We start from the raw sequence: 26,401 nt of genomic DNA on the forward strand, positions 1-26,401 counted from the left end.
TTATTTATATTAATCTGTAGAGAAGGGAGTGGTGTCAGTAGTCCACCTGTTAATCTTCTGGTTTATTGTAAGTTGATTTATTTATATTAATCTGTAGAGAAGGGAGTGGTGTTAGTAGTCCACCTGTTAATCTTCTTGTTTATTGTAAGTTGTTATATTTATATTATATTAATAATGTATTGATGGTAAAGACAGTAATATTTCTGTTCTACTGATTTATTGAAAGCCAATAGGGTAATACACAGAAAAGGTTTAATTGAATTTTATTTCAAACACACTGCTAAGGATGGAGCAAAAATACGTTTTTAACAGAAATTTGACATTTCTGGCCAATATATAGATGATTATATTTTTGTGCAATGATAGTTTTTTTTAAATTGTTAATTGTAAACGTCTTAGCATTTCCTTCTCTGAATTTTTGTGCAATATTTTTTTATTCCTAAAATATTAACTCTATCCGTCTTAGCGTTTATCTGAATCATCGCCCTTATGGCGTCATTTACCAGACGCCGCCAGGAATGGTCACATATGTCGATTGTTTTCATGTATTCTATAATTTATGACGTCATTTAGCAGACACCGTCAGAAAAGGTTACATATTTCGATTGTTTCCATGTATTCTGTAATTAACTATTTTATAAATAACAAGCAAGACATTTAATCTTGTTGTTTAATTATAATATATTAAATTGACTGTTTCTCAATTATTACAGTTTGAATTCGATTTCCATGATTACTTTTAATGTACTGTCATTGTTTTTATATTAAAGCCGATTGTTGTCACAAATGCTACAAAACACAGTTCAGGCGAAATAAATAACAGCAGTCTGCAAGATCACATTCAGATATAATTATATTAAATATAAATAAACGACCAGAAAATAAAATGTGACTATAAATGAATTAATTTAAAACACACAATCAATTCTTTTATAAGTATTGCATCACAAAAACCTATATATTTTCAGATTATAGGTCCACAGGTTTTTGTAAAGTAGAACTTTGAGTTTTAAAATTCAGTTATTACATGGATCTTCCATTGTCTCGCCACCACTTCTAGCGTTCTTGTTCTTACTTGGGTCTTCCTTTTCCCGCAAAAGCACGACCAACCAGCCAGGGGTGAATGGGAAGCTCGAAGCGCGACCAGCAAAGCAGGGTGAAAAGTCAGATAGATCAGACTAAAATCGGAATTTTATATAATTCAAACTGCTCTTGTGTGGTTTAAGTTGTATTTATCTGAAAGGCGTGGTGCCTAGTACTAAAGATAATAGGAACTTATATCAGTAAACAAATTTCGACATCTAAATCTTTTATCTTTCTATACCCGCTCTTGATAAGACAGGCGTACATATTTAAAAAAATTGCCCAATAACTGTTAATTGTTAAAAAGGGGGATTACAATATTGATTAGGTTAGAATAAAGTTTTGAACTGATGTGATTCTGATTTCGATTGGTAAAAGGCAGACTCTATGTGATTATATATTGTAATTTTTTTCAAAGATTGATTAAGCGTAACGTTATTTTAACTACTTTTGGCCTTATCTTTAGACGTACTATTTTCATCCCACAAAACAAATCATTTTATAAAAAATCAACCGATCTTTTCATTTAAATCAAATCAAAATATGAAATAAGTGAACAAAAAGGAAACCATGCACTACGCCAGTTATATATTAATAGTTTACTATACGTTGTCTGATTTATTTTATTTCAATGTTTATATTTTAACAGATGGACCAGAGAATATCAGATTTACACCAACTAGTTCTAATATAACAGTGATAGAAAATGAAAGTAGAAATATAACCTGTTCAGCTGACTGTAATCCACCACCGTGTAATATCAACTGGTATAAAGGTTCCGAGACTAGTGGTAATATAATATCATCTAGTAATGGTCGTCTACAACTAAACAACATCCAGAGACAAGATACAACTTATACATGCCAAGCTAAACACAGAAACTTAACAACAACCCCACTCACTAAAACACTACAGATAACAGTTTATTGTAAGTATTACCCTACTCACTATAGATAACAGTGTATTGTAAGTATTACCCTACTCACTATAGATAACAGTTTATTGTAAGTATTACCCCTACTCACTATAGATAACAGTCTATTGTAAGTATTACCCAACTCACTATAGATAACAGTTTATTGTAAGTATAGATAACAGTTTATTGTAAGTATTACCCTACTCACTATAGATAACAGTTTATTGTAAGTATTACCCTACTCACAATAGATAACAACTTATTGTAAGTATTACCCTACTCACTATAGATAACAGTTTATTGTAAGTATTACCCTACTCACTATAGATAACAGTGTATTGTAAGTATTACCCTACTCACTATAGATAACAGTTTATTGTAAGTATTACCCCTATTCACTATAGATAACAGTCTATTGTAAGTATTACCCTACTCACTACAAAGAACAGTTTATTGTAAGTATTACCCTACTCACTATAGATAACAGTCTATTGTAAGTATTACCCCTCTCACTATAGATAACAGTTTATTGTAAGTATTACCCTACTAAAGATAACAGTCTATTGTAAGTATTACCCCTCTCACTATAGATAACAGTTTATTGTAAGTATTACCCTACTCACTATAGATAACAGTTTATTGTAAGTATTACCCTACTCACTATAGATAACAGTTTATTGTAAGTATTACCCTACTCACAATAGATAACAACTTATTGTAAGTATTACCCTACTCACTATAGATAACAGCTTATTGTAAGTATTAACCTACTCACTACAGATAACAGTTTATGGTAAGTATTACCCTACTCACTACATTATTGCTCTTTTCTGACCGAGTAGAATCTTTTATCGCTTTATCAGAAAATTTGAACAGTTGGGTTAGAAATGAAATAAAATAACATGGGGTTTAACAGCCTACTGTTCTGCACCGACACGGCTAATGAAGATGTGCTTATGCCATAAAATTTTGCTCGGACAGCGGCGCATCGGCAAAATCTTGTATCCAAATACAACTGTCAGGGGTTCTATAACATGCACGACAATGGGACCACGGGTTTTCGTCCCATCCGAACAATTATACTCTGTCACTTGTATTTTAACAGATGGACCAGAGAATGTCATAGTTACACCAACTAGTTCTAGTATAACAGTGATAGAAAATGAAAGTAGAACTGTAACCTGTTCAGCTGACTGTAATCCACCACCGTGTAATATCAGCTGGTATAAAGGTGCTGATACTAGTAGTAATATAATATCATCTAGTAATGGTCTTCTACAACTAAACAACATCCAGAGACCACAAGCTGGTAATTACACCTGTCAGGCTAAACATACACAGATATCTGGTTCACAATCTAAACAACTGATGGTTATAGTACATTGTAAGTTGATAACATTTATATATTTGTAATTTACTGTTATGCAGATTGTTCGTTTTATATTTACCATCCTATATCTCTGTCATCATTACAGCTATTTAAAATATTATTAAGGATCATTTGTCTAGAGGGTCCGAAAAACACAATACATCAGGTGATATTATTGATAGTATCGGGCACGAGAATCCATTCACGCATTCTTACATAACAATTCTAAACCCTTGCGTCCGCCCCTAAATCAACATCTACCATTGATTCATTTATCTGAATCTAAACACAATGATCTCATCAACAAATTTCTTTAACGAACACTCTGTGTTGTAAACGCTTGCATTTTATTTTTTCATCTATACATACTTTTTAAAATCAAATCATATACAATAATGGTATGGAAAATTTTAGCATAACCATGTCAATAGTTAGCCAGAAATTATATTGTAGTATGTCACAGAGAATAACACGTCCATGTCGATAGAATAAAATGTGATCCAGGCAATAGATCTTTATATCGTGCCTACCTTCCTCCTCAATCCATTTCTTTAATCAATCCATCATGGAATAACATTTCCTGATTTTCATATTAGGGCTTAGAATGTCTGTACACAAAACTTGTCTAAATCACACTGAAAACGACCTCGGTCTTTTGACATGCTCAACATTTGGTTGTAACCATCTCAAATCCCATGCACAATAACCGAAACCAAATGATTGAATTTTCTGTTTATAAAAACAGATCCACCAACCATAACAAGTCTAACATCAGATGCTACCAACAACATGGTTGATGAACATTCTACTGTAACCTTCACCTGTTCTGTTGACAGTCTTCCATCTTCAGTAATATCCTGGTCTAGATCACAGCAAGAGGAACAACTGTATTCTGGTAGTCAATATACCATATCTAAAGCTAGTTGTCAACATACAGATAACTATACCTGTACAGCTAGTAATAATATTGGTCAACCTGTATCTAAACATATTCCACTCTATGCTAGATGTAAGTACAACACACTATTTTATATCATTAAAAAAAATAAAATGAACATGTAATGGAACAATTATGGAATTTCCTTTTCTTTTCGCCTTTTTCCTTTAAAGTAGTATATTGCTGTGTTCAAATTTTGTACGAAAGATGTAATAAGTATCAGTTGTTGTACACATTGCATGGTATGACCACATCTTTTGGACAGTCCAGCAGCTAACTACATAAAACTGCACGATAAACAAGTTAATTATTCCAATGTGGATACAAGAATCAAAATTAGCACAAATATTTCTTGAGGACTATTCTTTAGAATAAGCCAAGTACTCAATCCAAGATAGCTGCCAATTTTCAGGATAATCGACATTCAGGCAACGAAATGTAATTTTTTGCGATAAAGTCAAATTAAATTCTCTTATATTATTTATCCTTATAACTTATGTTTCATCTAAATTGGACAATAATTGATGTCTCTAGCTGGTCGTTTACATTTTGCGTAAAACGCAGGATGCATACCAAAATCGAATTCCTCCAAGATCTTCGGATCTTTGACATATATCTGAATCGAGTAAAATTCCCAATTTATCTAACTTGTAGGCGGCAATAACCCAAAACCCCAAAAGTTGCTTCTGCTGCGCACACCAATATCGAATGTCCACCCGAAACAAGTTTTAACGGCCAGAGATTCAGACGTCCAGATTTACGGACATGGGAGACAACATAATATGTCTACAGGAATATGTGGGCTTATAAATATCCTATCACTTGTTCCAGTGGGTAAAAAGATAAGTGGACGAAAAGTATAAAAAAATCCCAGCAATCTTTGAAAATGATGGTGATTTTGAAAATTTAAGTGGCTGATAGGATTTTCTTAATAAACATCCCCAAACAGAACTCCACACCAATTCTAGTGCCTGTATTCAGATTTCAAAGTTGTTTTACGCTTAGCTGTCCCTCTATAGTTGTATAGCCAATACCCCTTTGTATGTCTGTATTCTATGTTCTACTCGAGAAAACAAAGAAACCACGAGAAACATCACTAAAAGAATAGACACAACAGTAAAGTTAGAAGTTGATATAATTGTAATTCTATATTACAGGTTCTCCAAGAGAAAACATAGAAACCAAGAGAAACATCATCAATAGAATAGATGCAACAATAAATCTAGAAGTTGATATAATCGCCTACCCTGAACCAACCTTCACCTGGTACCATACACCTACCAGACAGATAATAAATACAGCTAGAACACAACAACTATCAACTATAAACTATAAATCAACAGTAGAGATAACTCTAAACTCTACTCTATTTGGTGATTATATAGTATCTGTACACAATGGTATTGGTATTCAGAACTTCACTATTACAGTTATTGATGGAGGTAAAACAGTTAAATATCAACTAAGTTTTCTAATGCATTACTGGTAATTTAATATTATAAATTTAAATAGGGACCATCGCCTTTGGTGGTTTTCTATGTTTTGTCCATTTCGAGTTTTTTAATCGTGTGATCTATCTGCCTCAGGTCTAAAAGGAAGGTATTCATCCAGTATTAGACTATTCATTTGGATCCTCTGTTCACTTCGACAATTGAGCCAAGATGGACAAATCTATTGAGGCTCACGGGGATTTTTTTTAACTGAATAACTCAAATGATGAGATACAGGTTGATTACGATATGCAATGAATCATTTGATAATGACATGCACACCGCCATTCTGGAAAAAAATTGTCATGTTTTCGAGCACTGTGATGAATACCGTGTGGAAATTAATGTCATTTAACTATTATTGAACGAGGATGTAACTCTACAGGCCCGAGTTCTAGTAGTAAGAGGTCGACTAGATCAGAAAAATCAGAAGGCTTTTACAACTTTTAGGCACCTTTGTAATTCTCTTATTTTGTACCCCACCGTCCATCCGCCTGTCTTGTCACACCTTTTAGGGCACAATAACACTGCTTCTGAAAAATCATGAATGTTCAAACTTGGCCGTGATTTAAATATAGTCCAAAATTATACACGAAATTTTATCCATAGGATCCAAATACCGGGAACTAAAGCCATTTTCATGGGATCAACATTTCAAAATTTCAAACTTATAATGGATGCAGTAGCGGACTATTCTAGATCAGGGAAATATATCAACAAATGGTAGGTATCCCCATGGACACTAACTGCGCACCACTGCTTTAGAATTCATATATCCTGGTGAGCTCGAACTTAAAAACACTACCGATAGTGATAATTAGGCTCCCTACTTGGATCTGCGTCTCGACTTTGACAATTACCAGAAACTAAGTGTTAAATAACATGATAAACGTAATGACTTCGACTTCCCGATTGTCTATTTTCCATTTATTAGTAGTAACATTCCACTATCACCTGTATACGGGGAGTATGTACGTCTCAGTTAGTTGGATGCGCGAGACCTTGCTCCTTTTTATTCTGATATTGACCTGATTAGCACATATAGCCTATTCTACGTAAATATATTTAATTGACTCTTATACTATTTTCCTGAGTATGTTTACGGCATCTGTTACCACTGTTCATCGTGTGCATTATGCATATGGACAGTCCATTGACTAATTACGCTATTTTACTGAGATTCCATTAATGGTTTGAACACAGCTATGGCGGGTGTGGCGTCAGACAGGGTAAGCTTACTTTTCCGGACACCTGTTACCACTGTTCATTTTTTACACGGTAAACAGTTCATTTGCTGATTACACCATTTTGCCGATACTGTTTGTAAGGATTTCGAATGCTCGTACTTGGTTTTATTTATTTTGACCAAGTTCGACAAGGAGCGAAGCGGAGGGGAAATATCAATGGCAAACTAGAATTTAGGACAGAATAAAACGTGATATATAGTTTCATTACATCAACATATTGACTATGTTTAGTTACAGAGTGATGAACAATTGCATTGCTAGATGCTTTTTAAACGTGGCAAGTTTAAACTTGACATTAGCTTCCCTGTTGATTTGTTCAATACTACTAGATTAATGAACGTTTATACCAAATATTATTTAGTCGTTATTGTTTACTGTTTTAACAGCGGTCATGGAGTTTATCTAGTTACCAAGACAACGGCTCCTCCTATTCAATAGTCTGACAACTTTTTTGCAATATTAGTTCGAAATCAAGGCCATCATTTATCAACTTAGCCGCATTATTAAAACCTCCCAAACCCGTTAATTGCGGGATGATTATCAAACGACAGTTCATTGCATATCCGTCAAAAACAGACGATACTTCAGTACCCGTCTGTGTCACATCATTTGAATCATTGTGTGGAATAAATTCAGAACGTGCAGTTCCCCCAGTCGACATGCCCACTACGCTGCTACCACAGTGAGCTGGGCATCGACTAAGTCGTAGGTCAGAGAGAACAAATGAAACATAGTTGATACCGGGATGAATGTCATCGTATTAGGTCTAAGGTACGAGTTGCTCAATATGGAGACAGGAAAATCACTTCATCGCCCAAATATGTACAAAAATGAATTTAGCGATCCCGAAAACGTGTATTTGGATATAAAACTCGATTATATTAATAATCTTTAAGTGGCATTTAGCGTATTAGAGTTTATTCGGGCAGCTAATTACCTTGTTGTGCTTGTTAAATATCCTTTACCTCTTATAATATTTGTCACTGTTATTTGAATCCATTCTGATGGTTTCACTATGAATTTTGTAAATATTGACCTCAGGTTTACTAAATGTCATTGTGCTTGATAACGATAAGAGGATACTTGTCGAAACGTCGTGCTTTTAGAATAAAAACTGTGTTCTGTCGATTATATTATGATAATTAGGTGGGAATTTCCATGCCAAACCGGTGGTCATTTCGGATTTTGGTGAATTAGACCCATATATCCTTAAATTCATAATTTGACAACTTTGTGTGTTTACTACCTTTTACTGACAATATGTAACGTTTCATATTAATAATTGAATACCTCTACTTCTAAAAGGATGATATAGTTAAATAATGACGTCGACTATATTCAGCAATCAGAATTAATAAACTGTGTTTATAGTTGTTAGTAATGGTACTCTGTTTATTGTTAGATATTTGTCCTGAGACGATTATAATCAGTAATCATACTGGTGTAGAAGTTGAATATAGAATGCCTGAAACAATTCATGGACAGACATTTGAAACGGATGAAATTTGTGTTGTCGGTAAGTAACGAATAATAACTTGAGATTCATTCTGTATTATACAATCTGAGGAGCGGATAAGGAAAGCGTCAGATATTTGGCCAAATTTGATTTGTATATTCTTTGTGCTAGTTGTTCATTTACAGTCTAACTGAGGTAAATATATAGCCTTGTAATTAAAATATCAACAGATTTCGACATCTTGTTTACCATAAAACACTAATTTATTATTAATTAGACGTGAATTACATCTAATCAAATACAGTATGATAGTAAATTAATTATTTATTATGTAATATCTGGTGCCGGCGTCAAATCAAGGACATGAATTACATCTAATCAAATACAGTAGGATAATAAAACATGGATCAGAAACCGAGTCCGAAGCTGTCGCTGCCACCATGTAATTGTGCCATTGTGACATTCTTTCCAGGTTTCTTGTCGATCATAATTGACTTACCGGAGCCTGGAGCTTTTTTCGAAGAGCACCGCCCCCAAGAAGAAGAACAATTGCATGACAAGTTCTTGATCCAAAATGGATATTTATTAAAAAATACAGTGTAGTGTAGCTTAATGCAATACATTTTTTTGCTTTCAGATGGCGCTCCTATAGGTGTAATACGATGTTTTAACGGCTCCTGGAGTCGGATAGCCTTTAATGAAAATTGTAATTTCCAAGAATCATTGAAGTCAGCGGTTACGACAAATCTGTCGGTAATAGCCCAGGTAAAGTATTATAGATTGAGAAAATAACGTGTTATGCGTCGATAATAGAGTAATTTAAGTTATTAATTAATTGAATACATGCAGGAAAGGTTATACATTTGCTTTGTGGAGACTACCTAAAAATTTTCAATTTAAAATCTCGGAGACATGTTTTAAACCAAACCGCCATTGTCGGGATTATCTCGGTTAACTGAACTGAATCCACTTCAAAGTTCTGGCACTAAAGCTGAACTGTACCTACCTCATAGTTCTGTCACTGAAGAAATTGAGCATATCCTCAGATGGGCGAATTTTCTTTTTCGATTTTTCGATACAAAACCGTCACAGAAATAAAAATCGTCAAATATACCGTCTTTAGAAAAATATCGAAAAACCGAACACACCGCGATATTTTATTGCTTGGTGATGAATAAATACTGTTTTATACTCCCGACTCTTCAGTCCACAAAGTTTGCGAACACCGTTACGTTAAAGAGCTTTGTTTTCGTCACGTGACTTCTCGCTCACTATTCCAACCGACGATATCGTAAGAATTATCCCTGCTTCTGTTTCAATTTCTATGCATCTTGATGAACGATGAATTGGTTATAGCGATACTTTGATTTTCCAAAGGAATTCTTGATTTTCTGATTGAAATAAATTTTAATAAAGCAGAAATATAAATAAAGCCAACTACGTCGTAATACCGGTAGACTGATTATCATTCAGGGTATATAGGAAGTGTCATGGCGGCCCGTGTTCCAAAAACTCGCTATTTGACTAAACCAATGGATACTTTTTGACACAGTACTTATGTTTTATTTATAGTTTAATTCAGTAATCTTGTATTGTAAAATGTATTTTAAAGGAGGCATACGATTGGGTGAGAAAAAAACCGAGTTTGCAAGCGCAAATGAAGACTCGTAGCTATAAAGCAAACTGCACGGCTAAAGAATTGCACAAAAAAGTATTTTATGTTTTTTTTGTTACTTTTTGTGCCTCCTTCTTATCTTAATTTAAATAAGATATCATAAATAATATATTGGAAAGTAAAATTGTAATAAACAACAAGGACATAAAAACCGACATTGTTAGCAAGTCTTCATAGCTATATAGATCATTAAATTTTATTTGTAAATTTGGTACTGTATTTATGCTAAAATCTTTTAATAATATTGACTAGAAAGTGTCATGTGAATATTCCTGGGGTATTTCCATTTTTTTCAATATGTTTTTTTACATTTAAAAGGTGATAAATTGAAATTATTGACATTTTATAAATTATCGCGATGTAGAGACTAAATTATCGCGAAATAGTCCCTGCTTCCAGGGATATCGCCCACTCCTCAGTAAAGATGTAATTAAAACCTTGAATCTATCCACAGTAAGAATGTATTCATTAACCTTGAGTCCATCTTCAATAAGATTGTATTCTTTAACCTTCACGCCACCCTTAACAAGAATGTATTCATTAACTTTGACATCATCCTTAATAAGAATTCTTCTTGAAACGTTTTTAGCAAATGAGACACGTGATAACTTCATCTGATACCACTTATTATACATGGTCACGTGAATGTTCTTTCTAGACCATCTGATATCACTTCACATCTGTTTAGAACACACGATGTCACCTCTCACTTATGTAGGATACACCGATAGTATAACATTAGTCTGTAGGGGTTTATTTTTATCTTTTATAAATTTCAGAGTAACTTAACACATAATTTCGAGACAAACCTTGTAAAAGTCCAATATTTGACCTCTATCGCGGATGAATTAACGCCACTGGATGTGATTTACACTGCGATTATGTTAGAGGGTATTTCTAAAACAGATAATATAACACAACAGGTGAGTTCACATCATTCTCTTATAATAATAATAATAATAATAGAGACTTTTTGCAAGCGGAATTTTTCCCATCGGTATCACGTATCCGTATCGTCGCGTCAGTGTAGTTTCTCTATTGATTTTAGAGCATTTAGGTTTAGACTACTTTATTATGCATTTCACCGATGTGGTTACTTGTATAGTTGAATTTTATTACATATGCTTACATTCGTGTTTCGTGTAGCATATAGCAGACCGCGACTCATGCTGGCATTACACAATGGTTTCTTTGGGTTGTATTCCTGATTGTTTTCAAATTTGAGTGAAGTCTGTGGCACTATAGACCCGGGACTGTACAGCGCAGTGGACGCTTACGGCTAACCTCCGGATCTATTCACTTTTTTTGAATTGTTTGTCTGTTTGTATTTTTCTGAGTATGATGTCTTGTCGTGTATTTGTTTTTGTGTAAATTTTGTGTGGTGCAGCCCCCCTGCACTTACTATTAGAGTCTTGGCAGATTTTCGCGTCGCGTATAACGTATGAGTAGCTGAACTCAGCTTAGTTTTATTACAGCATGATCACCATCAGTACTAGTCAAGTGCCTAGCATACAAATTACTGAAGGGAAAGAAGTCATTCGACAGTCGCTGTGCTATTAAAATCAAATTGATGTCGAATCTTAAAAAAATCTTTGACTTCGACTCGGCAGCAATTTTTTGTTTCACCAATGTATCATGTCAAAAAATGTATATCCCGTTACCATGGAATCATATCATTTACAGATTTGCAAGGTCCCACCATTAGCACATAGATCAACCAGCATGCAGCCGGACAGACAGACGGGAAACACATGAAAATTCCGAGAAAATCGCATCAAAAATAATGTTTAAATTCCAGGCTTTATAATGGTTAAAAAGACATCAAATAAACTCTCGTGTTATAAGATACATATAGATTCATAAAAACGCTATGTCACAACATTTCATCGTCTAAAAGTAGCAAAATTCGGTAAAAAGACAACGATGTTATACGGACCTTTTCCGTATGGAAGCTGTTCGATACGTGCTGCCGTGTGCTGTGCCGTGACACGTATGAGAAATACACACATATTGATGATGTCACACGCAAAATCTATACGGATACGCGATAGGGACCAGGAATTTACACTTGCCAAAAGTCTCTAATAATTGCTTGCAATATAGCTAATGTATGCCCTTATTTTGTGCAGAAACAGATTTTTCTGTTGTTTTTATAACTGTCTAACTGTTCCATGTCATAGTTACATGTTATAAAATTCAAACGCTTAACAAAACGAATCCGTTTTGCATTGCATGCATTCATTTGATTACTCTAAAGCTTTATGACAATTTGACCGTTGTTATATTAGTCAAGTTGTTGATACGAATCGTCTGATTGAAACACAGATTTGTGATGTTGAACAAGCTGCTCTGAGGCTGTTTAACTTTTATCTGTGAACACAGGGTATAAGTAAATACTTGTATATGTTCTACAAGACAAGTAAAAACTGATTTTTATTGTTTTACAAAAGAGGGGACAAATATCATTATTGGATGTAACGTTAAAAGATATTTTACTGTATGCTTTCTTTTAGGGTGTCACCAATTTTATCAACATTATCAACAATATACAAAATTCTAAAGAACAAGTTGTTACAGAAGCAAATGTGAAAGTCAATATTTCAAACAGGTAAATAAAAATGAGTATATATTTAAAATGCATTATGTAAGAGCTAAAACTGTGTATTGCAGGTTTTTATTTTGGCTTCAATTGTTATATAAATTATTATTTAAACATTTATGAACATAACAAGCCCATAATCAACTCTCTAGGTCATCGAATGTCAAATATTGTCAAACTCCAATTTATATTAAATTGACAAACGATTATGAATACTGATTGACTCAGTAAGTGAGGTGGTTGCTCGCTAACTTGGAGGTGACCTTTCGATCTCAGTGTTGGTCGAGAAATGTTCTCGAGACTGTCAGGAGTAGTGCCCCCTCCCCCTTCTAGCCCCTTTTCCCCCCGATCCCTTTGTAGTCGTCTCCCCCTTGTAGTTTCCCCTCCCCCCTTGTAGTCGTCTCCCCCTTGTAGTCGTCCGGATGGGACGAATTACGAGTCACATGAATATATTGGCGTGCTCGTGAAAAAACACTGACAGTTGGAATTCGAAATAATAGTAGACCGTAGCGTTACTCCCTGGGAAAAATTCTCCCACGTATCACACTGTATGGTGTATGCCCGTCTCCATCTGCCCGGTTTGGCTGAAAAATAGGACGTTAAACCCCATTTCATTTCATTGCGGTGTCTGTATTTACCCAACTTATGTGTTATTATAGTAGTGGACTGTGTTGCTCTCGAAGATGGGTGTTCTTACTCTGACTCTGGATAATATTGTTACACCTTTATGCCCTTTAATTAATGTGTTTTATAGAAATACTAATACTGCTGTTTCTCTGTATTTCAGACTGATTGCTAGCTTAGATGAACTCGAACTCAGAATTCCCACAGATGACGACGATGGTCATTTTAGATTAGTAACCAATGAAACAGTTGTAGAAGTTTGGAATCTGACCAGACTAAAGAGAAACCCTGTACTTGGTCTATCGATAGATGTGGAGGGTTCTAACCCAGTTGATATATTTGAAAACAATGTCCTATCGACACTGTACGAAGAAAGTGAAGTGATTTACAAAAGAACTGATGTTGGGATATTGTTAAATAAACAATTTGTTACACCTACAATAGAAGGTAGAGTATATTCATGAATTCTTTTTGTTTATCAAACTGGAGACCTTGTGTCAAGTTTTGGTGATTTACTAAATATTTTTGTTTATTGATTGATTGTTTTTTTTTCACATTGCCATTTTTATCCTTGTTTTATTTATTCCAGAGAAGACTACAACAGATATACGACTATCTATGCATATGTTAAATACCGATAATTTGTTTATCACTGATAATAATGACACAGTTAATAGTAAAGTTATATCAGCTACATTAACTATAGATAGAAAACCTGTTGTAAATTTAAACGGTTCTTTTGTCACCATAGTTTTCTTTCCACAAAAAGTAAGTTTTAATTTATTATATATTGGTAAATGTTTTGTCGTTGTCAAGAGGTTACCACCAGTATCTGAAACCCTGGTTTAGATTATCATTACAGTTTCTAGAACACATAATAACACTTTCTAAATTCCAAATTAAAAATATCTCCCAAAATAACAATAAGTAGTTTATCATTCAAAAGCCAATATATTATCATGTTCGTTCTGCAATACCCAAAAAATATTACATTGTAGTGGAGCGGCTTAGAGTTACCTCCCCCATCCCCTATGGGCGTGTTTATCTAGAATATCATATAACACGTCTAATGTCTCACACTGATCTGCAGTGAATATTTGCTTGGCCGCGACAATCACTGATAAGGATGACATTGATGCGGCTTAATGAGCTAGAAATATTAACTTTTTTCCTGCGACAAATTAAATTCTAAAACATTTTTTGTATATATTGGAAAAATAAATAAAGGCGTTTGACGTATTTGTAGGTAAAAATTATTTCCGATTTAGTGTAAATGGGTATTAAATTGACTAAAATGCAGCCTTCTCTCCGAAGCAGTTATGTCTTATGTAAACAATGCACGCGCCATTCAGCCAATGATTCACACCGCGTGCTGTGACAGCACGTGTTAAGGCAGTCATCTATGACAGAGATATTATACGAGACTCGTAATTCTCTGTGAAACAGATTGCTAATGTCTATGTTATACGCTTATATTACGACAATGAAGTGTTTTCTTAGATAGACATTAGCCGTTACCAGTGAGTAGTAAATAAAAATTGTCTTATGATTTTATGTGGATAGACTTGTGTGTGAATTCGATCAAACAGATTATGCCTATATGATGTATTTATAACACTTGACAAACGAGACACCGCCATTCTACGAACACAAACTACTAGGCTTATTCAAGGTGACTCTATAATTATTAACATAACGTAGTTAATACTCCACGATGGAAGTAAATTTACCAACTGTCCTACTGTAAATAGAGCATTGCTTGGAACTAATGATTCAATTAGTTTTACATTAGTTTGATGCTTATGAATTGTATCTTGTAATATTGTAGTCTATACACGATCCTGTTTCTTGTTTTTAATTCCAGATTTTACAAGATAAATATAAAGAGAAATACAGTCATTGTGTATTTTGGGATTTTAGTTTGAATAATTTTCGTGGTGGTTGGTCGAATGACGGTTGTCGTTATGTTAACACAGCAGAAGGACGAGACGTCTGTGTTTGTGATCATTTAACAAACTTTGCTCTTCTTTTGGTAAGAAGATGTTAAGCAGTGTGTTTTAGTATCTCGCTGTTTAAGATATGAAGGCTATTAATTATTTGAAAAACGCAATTTAAACACCTAGAGCAATGCCCAGTAACATTTGTCCAGTCAGGGTATGCATCGAAAAGAGTAACGACCAGGAAAGATAAAAAAGTACAATTGTAAACTCAAACTGCATAATGATTTCGAGAAAAAAAGTTAAATAACAAATATATTTGGATCAAGAAATGAGCCCCAAACGCAACTTATCTTGTCGCTGATCTTCTTGTTCTTATTCGGGTCGATGCTCTTCGAAAAAAGTCCAAGACCCGATATGTAACATGACATCGTTTTGCTTGGAAGATTATACAACGATTTATTTGACATTCTTTCAGGATTATTATGGTCACGATTTTTTGGTACAACCAAGTCACCAACAGGCTCTATCTATTATTACCTACATTGGATTAATCCTTTCTATCATTGGATTAGGATTAACCATTTTAACGTTTCTGGTTTTTAAGTATGTTTATTTAATCTTCACTGTATTAAATTGGAAATACGTAAAACAAATTGCAGTTAAATGTGCTATATTAAAACTTTTTTTTCTTACATAGCACGTATTTAATATTATAATACCGACTTTAAGGTTATAATACCGACTTTAAGAGCATCCAATAATGAAGCACCATCATAATATATTAAGATCTATGCACTCCATACGAATCTAGTAGAAGCTTAGGAACTTAGAACAAGTTATTACTAGTGATTCATTAAAGGCATGGGGAACTTGGCACACTTAGTACAAGGTTCATTCGCGCTCTATTTTTTTTCAGAAAACTACGAGAAGGTCGACCACAGCAAGTCATGTTTAATTTAGCACTAGCCATGTTGTCTTCGTGGATCGTATTTTTGACAGGAATCAAGCAGACTGGTGATCACGTGGGTTGTATTGTTGTAGCGGTCTTGTTACATTATTTTATCATGGCGTCCTTCACGTGGATGTTAATGGAAGGCATATTACAATATCTTCTATTTGTAAAAGTCCTAGGAAGCCATTTCAGACATTTTATGCTGAAGGCGACAATACTAGCCTGGGGTAAGAATATATAATCAATCAATTATGTATCTTTGGTGACACAAATTTAAAACACCTTGCGTAAAGCATCAAAGTATTAGACCTTGCCATGTACCAGAAGTCCAACATAGCGATCGAAATAGTAAGTGCAGGAGATCGACAAGGCAACACTGCGGACATTATAAATAATTCGTGTAGCAATCTAAAGACGCCTTTAGTTATCCAACATTATAAATAATTCGTGTAGCAATCTAAAGACGCCTTTAGTAATCCAAGATTATAAATAATTCGTGTAGCAATCTAAAGGCACCCTTTGTAATAAAACATTATAAATAATTTGTGTACAAATCTATCGATACCCCAACTATAATAGTATAAATATATTTATTTATGGCAGGTTTACCGGTTATACCAGTTGCGAGCATGTTAGCCATTGATGTAAAGCTGTATAACGGTGGTGAATTGTAGTAAGTATTTATATTGATGTAGATCTGTATAACATAGCAAGTATTTATATTGGTGTAGAGCTGTAAGTATTTATATTGATGTATATCTGTGGAACATAGTAAGTATTTATAGTGGTCTAGAGTGGTCATTAACCATAAAATGTAAAATAACTAAGTCTAACGATCAGCAAAGTGGATATCCATTTTAAATTCCAACTGTCAACGGTTCTTTTACGTGCCGTGTACACAGGACATCGGTTTGTCGTCTCTTCGGAACGACTAATTCCTGGTTTGAAAAACAACTTGGTCTTGAATTAATATATATATATTAATTTGAAATTACCTCCCCTTATGTTTCAGCTGTTGGATGGGACTAAAAGGAATGTATTATGGTTTTGCTCTACCTCTTGGCTTGATTATATTGACTAATAGTATCATCCATATCTTGGTCACGCACAGTATCTGTAATAGAAATAATCTCAACACAACAGTCCTTCAACACTCAGTTACAAACATCAGAGCCTCGTTCTGCTCTTTCATTTTTTTAGGTGAGTTGAAATTGATAAATCTATACGTGACAGAAACATACACAAGGCCAAATGTTATCTGTTTTATATTAACAACAACGTAATTATTATTTGGTTTTAAAGATGATAGCCCTGCTTGCCTCTGTGGTCACAAATTCGAAGATACCGAACACTATTTACTCGTATGCCACTTATATTCAGATGCAAGAAAACGGACAATCCATAACCTTCAACATAATCATAAAACAATCAGTTGTCTGTTGTATGGGTCAACAAAACTTAGTCCAGAGATAAACACACTTATTTTCCAAGAAGTCCAACAATTTATTTCCTTATCAAAAAGATTTAAATCTCCATAAACAACTCTTAAGTCATTCCAAGCCCTGCACTCTGTATAATCATCTAAGTCTCTATATTATCCATGATGTATCATTTTTGCTCTATAATTATGTAATTATGTATGTATGTATGTAAATATTTATAATGTGTACATGTACCTAAATCAGAGAGAGGGGTTACACATAGGCATAGCCTGTTCCCCAATCCAAATTCAGATTTAATGAATAAAAATATTGTTTAAAAAAAAAAAAAAAATGCAGTATCAAGCGGAATAAAATCAAGGATTGAGTTTAATTATCCTATATACTCTCTCTGACGTTGTTGGCAATGTTTAAGTCTATGTTTGCAAAGGATTATAATGCGCTAAAATGAGAAGTTAACAGTTTCCGGTGTTATATAAGAATGTTCACTATCTATACCTGACATTGTCCTGCAAGATTTAGGTTTAAAATATTGTCTTGTTCCAATCCATAAAACATGTTACTGCGTCCACCAATCCTCATGTTTTACTGTTGTTTATCTGTGAAGGTAAAGTAACATACTTTAATAAGCATGTTCACTACACCTGTTGTTCATCTGAGAAGGTAAAGTAACATACGTCTCATGACCTTGATGAAGATAAATAAATTGTCTCAAAAACCTCGAATGTGTTTAACCAGGTCCATCGATTGTTGTATGTGCCTGTAGAGTTTCTACATTTAAACTACTTCCATTGAACAACAACAACTATATTCCTATCTGTTATATTTTAGGATTAACCTGGGTATTTGGATTTCTCGCCATATCAGATGCTCGTCTGGTGTTTCAGTATATCTTCACAGTACTCAACTCTCTCCAGGGTTTCCTTATATTTATCTTATTCACTGCCAGAGATAAAAAAGTCAGAGATTACTGGAAACAACTTTGCTGGTCCTGCAAAACCAGGAGTACAACATCAAAATCTTCAAAGACCACCAGTTCCAGTACGGCCTTATAGGGATGATTTCAATTTTACTGATATCAGACAGAAGTACACCAACAGCGATATTGTCCAAAATATATAAAAATATTGAAATTAAATCCACTAAAATTAAACATGGTTCAAGTGAAATATCAATAAATTCACGAATTCAATTGGATATATTCTTTTCATCCATGGATGTAATATAATTAATATCATGACAATTCATGAATGTAATAGTATTTATCATGTTCATCCATGGATTCAGTATACATGTGTATGCATAATTAATCATCATAACAATTCATGAGTATTACCGACAGTAGATACAGGAACACAATATAAGTATCATGATAATCCAACAGTAGGCTATCGTCGATATGGTTAATCATCTCGATACAGGAATATATTTATATCACTATGTTAATCAGCTCGATACAGGAATATATTTATATCACTATGTTAATCAGCTCGATACAGGAATATATTTATATCACTATGCTATTTTACTTGATCCATATACAGGAATATATTTATATCACTATGTTAATCAGCTCGATACAGGAATATATTTATATCACTATGCTATTTTACTTGATCCATATACAGGAATATATTTATATCACTATGTTATTTCACTTGATCCATATACAGGAATATATTTATATCACTATGCTATTTTACTTGATCTTTGTATATCTTTTAACCCGATTTATATTTGTTGTTTTTTTCTTTTCTTTATAATTGATTAATTTTATATTCATTTATTGGTCTTAAATAATATACATAATATAATTTAACCCGATTCCTATTTTCTTTTGTTTCTGTTAATAAATTATATTATTTTATATTCGTTTATTGGTCTATAAGAATTACATTGTATATTTACATTAATTGGGGTTTAACGTCCTACTTTTCTGCTGGGCTAATGAAGACGGGCATATGCCCTACAATGTTGTCCGGACAGCGGCATTAGGGTCCCCAAAAGACAATATTTATATGTGTGTGCGAGGAAGGGAGAGAGGTCCTTCCCAGTGGTACAAAGTAATATTGGGCTGTGTGGAACATGCTAGAGTTGTTTTGTAGTATATCTGACCCAGGGTATATGTTTCATACTGGTTAAAAATTATAATGTTGAAATCCGCATTGTAATCGCGTTATATTTGTCATTAGTGAGAGGGCGCAAAAGCTCAAAACCATGACACAAAGCACGTCATTACGTCCTTCTCACTTAACCCCTTGACGGCATTACATACGTCCTACTCTTTAGTTCGAATTCCAACTGTCAAGGGTTCATTTACATGCATGTCATTGATCTTTCGTAACACTGGAACGACTAGACACCGTCCTTCATCACTGACAAAGGATAACCTAGCTGATAAATCCGGGGGAACTGTCTCGATCAAATATCGGGGGCGGTGTCTAGTCATCTATATTCAAAAAACAATAATCGAGACAGGATATTAAAACCCTCAACTCCTACTCATACGGTTATTATAATCAGAAAATCTGGTTAATCGGGTCTATGTTTAATCGAGACAGGATCTCAACTCCTACTCATACAATTATTATAATCAGAATGTCTGGTTAATCTGGTCTATGTTTGTTGACTTCCGTGACTGAATGGATAAACGTTATCAATTCTAAAGAGGTTTCTACTGTCTGAAGCGTCGTCAATTTTAAACAGATTTCTTCGATTATGAAGAAACTACTTAATTATGGTTATCAAAAACGTGTCTATGTGTTTGAAATCAACTCAGGATAAATAATATCCACTGTACAATTATATATCCCAACAAATAAAAAAGTTCTTTTTTGTGAAATTGAAATCGTCACGAATTTTGACATCGAGAAATACAAAACTGGAAGTCAATACGTCACGTGTCTCGGGATAGATCATTTCGTACAAGGCGGTGAAAGCAATTATAATTTATAATATTTTTATAGGTTCATTCATCGATAAATATCGTAAATTATCAACATATCATATCGCTCAACGGTTTAATTATCTGCATACTTTCATCTCCAATGTCTTCAGTTGATATATTTGTCTCTCAAACTCAAACAGTCCGTGCGTTGTTTTGTTTGCAACACAAAAATTTGTCAATGATTTGAATGATTACCAACTTAAGGAGGGTCACGTGGATAATTTTAAAACGTCATCGTAGACCCGATTGTCTACCTAGCGAAAATTAGTGAGTAATGCATGGTTGACGGAATCTGGCGTAGTGAACTTTGACCCCACCTATTTTAATCCAATGTGTCTTTCCTTGGTATGATTGGGCTTGCTTGATTTGTCCGCCGATAGGCGAGCCGGTTTGTACAAGGCGTACGCCGGTCAGGTTACCGTTTCAGAGCAAATCAAGTGACCCGGCAGATAAAAAAAGTTGGCGTCGGATAATATTATAATATTAAACCGGTAACATGACATGTTTTAATAACGATAGGCTGCCAGGCAACGAAACATACGCCCACACCAGCTAAAGGGTCCGTGCAGTCAACAAGAGTTGTCGCATATTTTTAATTTTTTCGGTAATGAAACATTTATAATACAATAAAATCTGATTAAAAGTAACAACTCATTAAGTAATTATCAAGTTCTGTCACATGTTAACGTTTAGAATACGAAACATTTAATATCATGGATTTAGCTGTTCAGTTATCAAAATTCATTGAAAAATATACTTGTTCGTCTCAAGACCTTAAACTCTGTGTATCAATCTGAAGTCAATCGGATGATAAATTTGGCCATAACGCTGGCGGTAATTTTCGCTGAAAATCAACAGAATTCTTCGTCTCAGGACCTTAAACACTGTATAAAATTAAAGCCAATCGGATGTTAGCTTTGGCCTCTAGAGCGTCCACAAACAATTGTGGACATCGGACCGATGGATGGACGGGCGGACGACAATATACGACCACATTTCAATGTGGGCGTGTAAAAACAGTATTCATGAAAGCATAACTATAAGTACGTGACCGCAAAATAATACAGAAAATTATTTGTAGTATTACCGAAAAAAAAAAAAATAAATGACATATGAACATCTGGTTTTACGAGGCCCTAATTCAACTTTAAAGCATTTGGTTTAATGTAAACGCTTTAATATTCGTGTTTAATGGCATTCCTAACTAACGTGAATTTTATCTCGTTGACACGTTCACCATCTTGCGCCGGTGATCGCCGCTGCCGACAAAGCGGCGCATTCGGCGTACGCCGCGGTCGAATTTTTGTCGGCTTGCGGTTAAATCAAGTGACCTTGACGGGGAAACTGCCGAACTGTGGTCAGCCGGTATGCGCCGGTATGGATAAATCAAGCAGGGCCAATATATCTACTGCAAGGGAATCGGTTTCAGACGAGTTATTTGCCCCTGAGTTAAAATTCGGAATCAGACCAGTTATTTGATATCTCGCCTACGAACATGGACGTAACAGACTTTAGACATATACTTAGTCATAGCTTGATGTTATTTTTGAAAAAATTTCTCCACGCTCTGCCTTTATCTCCCTTCAACATCTTACCATCGTGTCACCCATCACGTGACATGAATAATGTTTTGACGAAGCCTCTCAAATAAATAAATCACGTGGTTGGCACACAATTGCCTTATCTGTTCAGACTCTAGCGTGTTCGAAAGGCTCCGGGGCGAGACTCCCTACCCCTAACGATGCATACCATGGGTTTTTGTGCCCCCTCGGGGATACCATTCCATTGCCCATACAAAATTACGTGTCACCACGCCCCTGCAGTATTTCAACCCACCCTCGCCACGCCATGCTTTTCAAACCATCCTCGCCACGCCATGCCTTTCAACCCATCCTCGCCACGCCATGCTTTTCAACTCATCCTCGCCACGCCATGCCTTTCAACCCATCCTCGCCACGCCATGCCTTTCAACCCATCCTCGCCACGCCATGCCTTTCAATCCATCCTCGCCACACCATGCTTTTCAACTCATCCTCGCCACGCCATGCCTTTCAACCCATCCTCGCCACACCATGCCTTTCAAGTCACCCTCGCCACGCCATACCTTTCAACCCATCCCCGCAACGCCATGCCATTCAACCTATTCTCGCCACGTCATGCCTTTCAACCCATCCTGGAGCCACGGTGGCTAGGTGGTTAAGACGTTGGCCCGCTAGTCTGGAGGTCTGATGTTCTATCCCTGCATTGACCGTGAAAGTTCTTCCAGATTTTCCGACGTGGTTTCCCCTTGTCAGTGGTGCAGAACAGAGGACCTGACAAGGACAGCTGCCTAGTCCTTCGGATGACACGAAAAACCGAGGTCCCGTTTATACATTGAAATGCACTTGAAAGATCACCTGGCAGTTGGAATTCGATATAAGAGTAGGTGATAGTGCCGCTACCCGGGCAAAATTGCCCTCATAGCACACTGTATGGCGTAGGCCCGTCCTTATTAGCCCAGTATAGGAGTAGAACAGTAGGACGTTAAACCCCATTTCATTTTCAACCCATCCACGCCATGCCATTCCTTTCAACCCATCCTCGTCAGGACATGCCTTTCAACCCATCTTCACCACTCCATGCCTTTGTTGATGAATTATTTCATGGTGTTGGTCTGACAGAAAAGAATAAACATGCATACACTTCCGGCATTTTATGTCCCCCTTCAACAATCTGTTCCACTGAATACAGTACGCGTACAGGGGAAGAAATGGATTACCCGAAAATTAATCCTACCCCACAGTCTCCTGGCATGGCGATGGGATGTATACCCCCCCCCCCCCTAATTTTGAATAGATGTTTCGACATATTGTTTTTTGTATCCCAAATGTTTTGAGATTTTTAGCGTGACCTAGGGCGTATTCTAATGTCTAGGGTTATTCCTGTAGAGAACGCTACTCGGGATTTTGCGGCGTGGTTTTCTCTTGCCAGTGCTTCAGGACAGAGGGGCTGACAGCGTCTAGTCGTTCCGGTGGGGTAATTGTTCGAAGTCCCGTGTGCACTTTTGCGTGCACGTTAAAGATCCCTTGACAGGTGGAATTCGAAATATTTGCCTTAACGATCCCGATAATCATCATCACCTCTACTACCCCCCCCCCCCCGACATATAGATATGTATACTATATCTACCATACAATACTATATGTATACAATAAATTACACAATATTTAACCAACCATATCAATATATTGGTCTATATATATAACAGTAGACCAGTAGATTGGTGTATTATTATATTATATTTATATTACTGACTGCACGTATCTACCAGATAACACACATGTATATATACTTGTACATGTATTACACAATATCTACCCAACCATATCAATATATTAGTCGTTCTTATACGATGATCATGTTTCCTTACAAACCTTCAGTGAAATGTATAGTTGATTCATGTATTATGATATTATAAATATGTTACTGACTGCATGTACACAATAATATAAACAGTTAACCACCCCATTTAAAACCTTCCTGGTTTATATGTACATGTAGAACATTAAATTGCGACCATGGATAGATACACGTATTATAATATTATAGTTATGGTACTGGCTGTAAATATTAGATATATACAAGGTAACGTAGCAACTGTTTTATATTTATTAACATATAGTTTATTGTCTACTCGGTTATATAACATATATATTGTATCTACTCTGTTATATCATACACTATCTACATACTACAAATATAAACCTGATATGATTAAGATTGGGGGAGAATAAGGGTAAATATGACTATGTTACCTGTAGATAGATACACGAAACTAAATCGTAAATAGGGGGTGTAGGTTGCAACAAATGGGCACAAAACCAAACGAAACGTCTTGATAGTTTGTTGTGCACGTATGCCGCGTTGTTAACAGGCACAGCCATTTTCTATTATCTAAAATACCCTATGGTTCCTTCCTGCATCATGGAGACATGTTTCAAATGGTCAAAACTAATTACTCTTAAAACTAATGTACACTTACTAAAATCTCATTTGTAGTTTGAAACTCCGGGGGTCACAAAATCCAGTTTAACGTCCCACTGATATGCTCCTACTGCGCTAATGAAGGCGGGATTTATGGACACAATTGAATAGTTTTTGATTGGGCTCCAGTCTGCACATCTCGTGGATTTCGAGGAATTCCAATTCGGCAACACGGACGTTAATCTGTGAAAGACGTGATCGAATTTTGGCAACAGTATGAGACCTTGGCGAAATTTTATTTCCTTAGTTTTCTCTTGATTTTACGAGAATAGATTAACGTCGGTTTGAAATCCAGTCTGCATTATTGTTCAGCGTTTGTAATTGTATATATATATTTTTGTACACATAAGAAAACTGATGGTTTATAATTGTATATACATTTATTTTATACACATAATCAAACTGAGGGTTTGGGAAATGTCAGTCATGTGTACATCTTGGTCTTTTCTAGGTCAAACATATAGTTTATCAGGATCAGCATCATATGGGATTAGAGGAAAAGATTATAGATTTACATGCCTCTTACTTCTATTACAGGTCAAACATACAGTTTATCAGGATCAGCACCACATGGTATTAGAGGGGGGGATTATAAATTTACATGCCAGATATCTGATGGTACTTTTATACCCAGTGATACTTTCGTGTTTAACAATGGCATTAAACAAGTCTGTCAACAAACATTTAATTGTAATCCTAGTCTATCATCTGATACCAGATATACATGTGGTTGTATCAATGATAACAACAAACGACTGTATCTTAATATAACTAATGTTACATCAACTGATGCTGGAACCTGGACCTGTGGAGATAACTTTAACAGAATCACCAGTCCACCTGTAACTCTTCTGGTTTATTGTAAGTTGATTTATTTATATTAATCTGTAGAGAAGGGAGTGGTGTCAGTAGTCCACCTGTTAATCTTCTTGTTTATTGTAAGTTGTTATATTTATATTATATTAATAATGTATTGATGGTAAAGACAGTAATATTTCTGTTCTACTGATTTATTGAAAGCCAATAGGGTAATACACAGAAACGGTTTAATTGGTTTCTTTATTTCAAACACACTGCTAAGGATGGAGCAAAAATACGTTTTTAACATAAATTTGACATTTCTGGCCAATATATAGATGATTATATTTTTGTGCAATGATAGTTTTTTTTAAATTGTTAATTGTAAACGTCTTAGCATTTCCTTCTCTGAATTTTTGCGCAATATTTTTTTATTCCTAAAATATTAACTCTATCCGTCTTAGCGTTTATCTGAATCATCGCCCTTATGGCGTCATTTACCAGACGCCGCCAGGAATGGTCACATATGTCGATTGTTTTCATGTATTCTATAATTTATGACGTCATTTAGCAGACACCGTCAGAAAAGGTTACATATTTCGATTGTTTCCATGTATTCTGTAATTAACTATTTTTGAAATAACAAGCAAGACATTTAATCTTGTTGGTTAATTATAATATATTAAATTGACTGTTTCTCAATTATTACAGTTTGAATTCGATTTCCATGATTACTTTTAATGTACTGTCATTGTTTTTATATTAAAGCCGATTGTTGTCACAAATGCTACAAAACACAGTTCAGGCGAAATAAATAACAGCAGTCTGCAAGATCACATTCAGATATAATTATATTAAATATAAATAAACGACCTCGCCACGCCATACCTTTCAACCCATCCCCGC

The 26,401-nt window shown here is 35.0% G+C and overlaps 1 protein-coding gene across 6 annotated transcripts in view; it reads left to right on the top strand.

The window, feature by feature from the left end:
• Window positions 1-26,401, top strand: part of LOC126829985 (adhesion G-protein coupled receptor G6) — a 126,786-nt gene that overhangs the window by 72,155 nt on the left and 28,230 nt on the right. For 2 of the 6 annotated variants that reach the window (XM_056103012.1, XM_050560178.2), the window contains exons 3-18: window positions 1,733-2,011; window positions 3,105-3,383; window positions 4,114-4,377; window positions 5,463-5,747; window positions 8,445-8,558; window positions 9,136-9,263; window positions 10,953-11,096; window positions 12,687-12,781; window positions 13,560-13,843; window positions 13,986-14,164; window positions 15,261-15,428; window positions 15,812-15,939; window positions 16,253-16,515; window positions 16,892-16,961; window positions 17,301-17,488; window positions 18,559-19,546. In XM_056103012.1, coding sequence (XP_055958987.1) covers window positions 1,733-2,011; window positions 3,105-3,383; window positions 4,114-4,377; window positions 5,463-5,747; window positions 8,445-8,558; window positions 9,136-9,263; window positions 10,953-11,096; window positions 12,687-12,781; window positions 13,560-13,843; window positions 13,986-14,164; window positions 15,261-15,428; window positions 15,812-15,939; window positions 16,253-16,515; window positions 16,892-16,961; window positions 17,301-17,488; window positions 18,559-18,782 — 3,092 coding nt within the window. In that variant the 3' untranslated portion in view covers window positions 18,783-19,546. Of the gene's footprint in view, window positions 1-298; window positions 3,384-4,113; window positions 4,378-5,462; window positions 5,748-8,444; window positions 8,559-9,135; window positions 9,264-10,952; window positions 11,097-12,686; window positions 12,782-13,559; window positions 13,844-13,985; window positions 14,165-15,260; window positions 15,429-15,811; window positions 15,940-16,252; window positions 16,516-16,891; window positions 16,962-17,300; window positions 17,489-18,558; window positions 19,547-26,401 lie in introns of those variants that run through there. The other 4 variants (XM_056103013.1, XM_056103014.1, XM_056103015.1 and 1 more) reach the window with 4 other exon arrangements.

This window comes from Patella vulgata, chromosome 8, assembly GCF_932274485.2.
Source record: "Patella vulgata chromosome 8, xgPatVulg1.2, whole genome shotgun sequence".
Classification (NCBI taxonomy): domain Eukaryota; kingdom Metazoa; phylum Mollusca; class Gastropoda; family Patellidae; genus Patella; species Patella vulgata.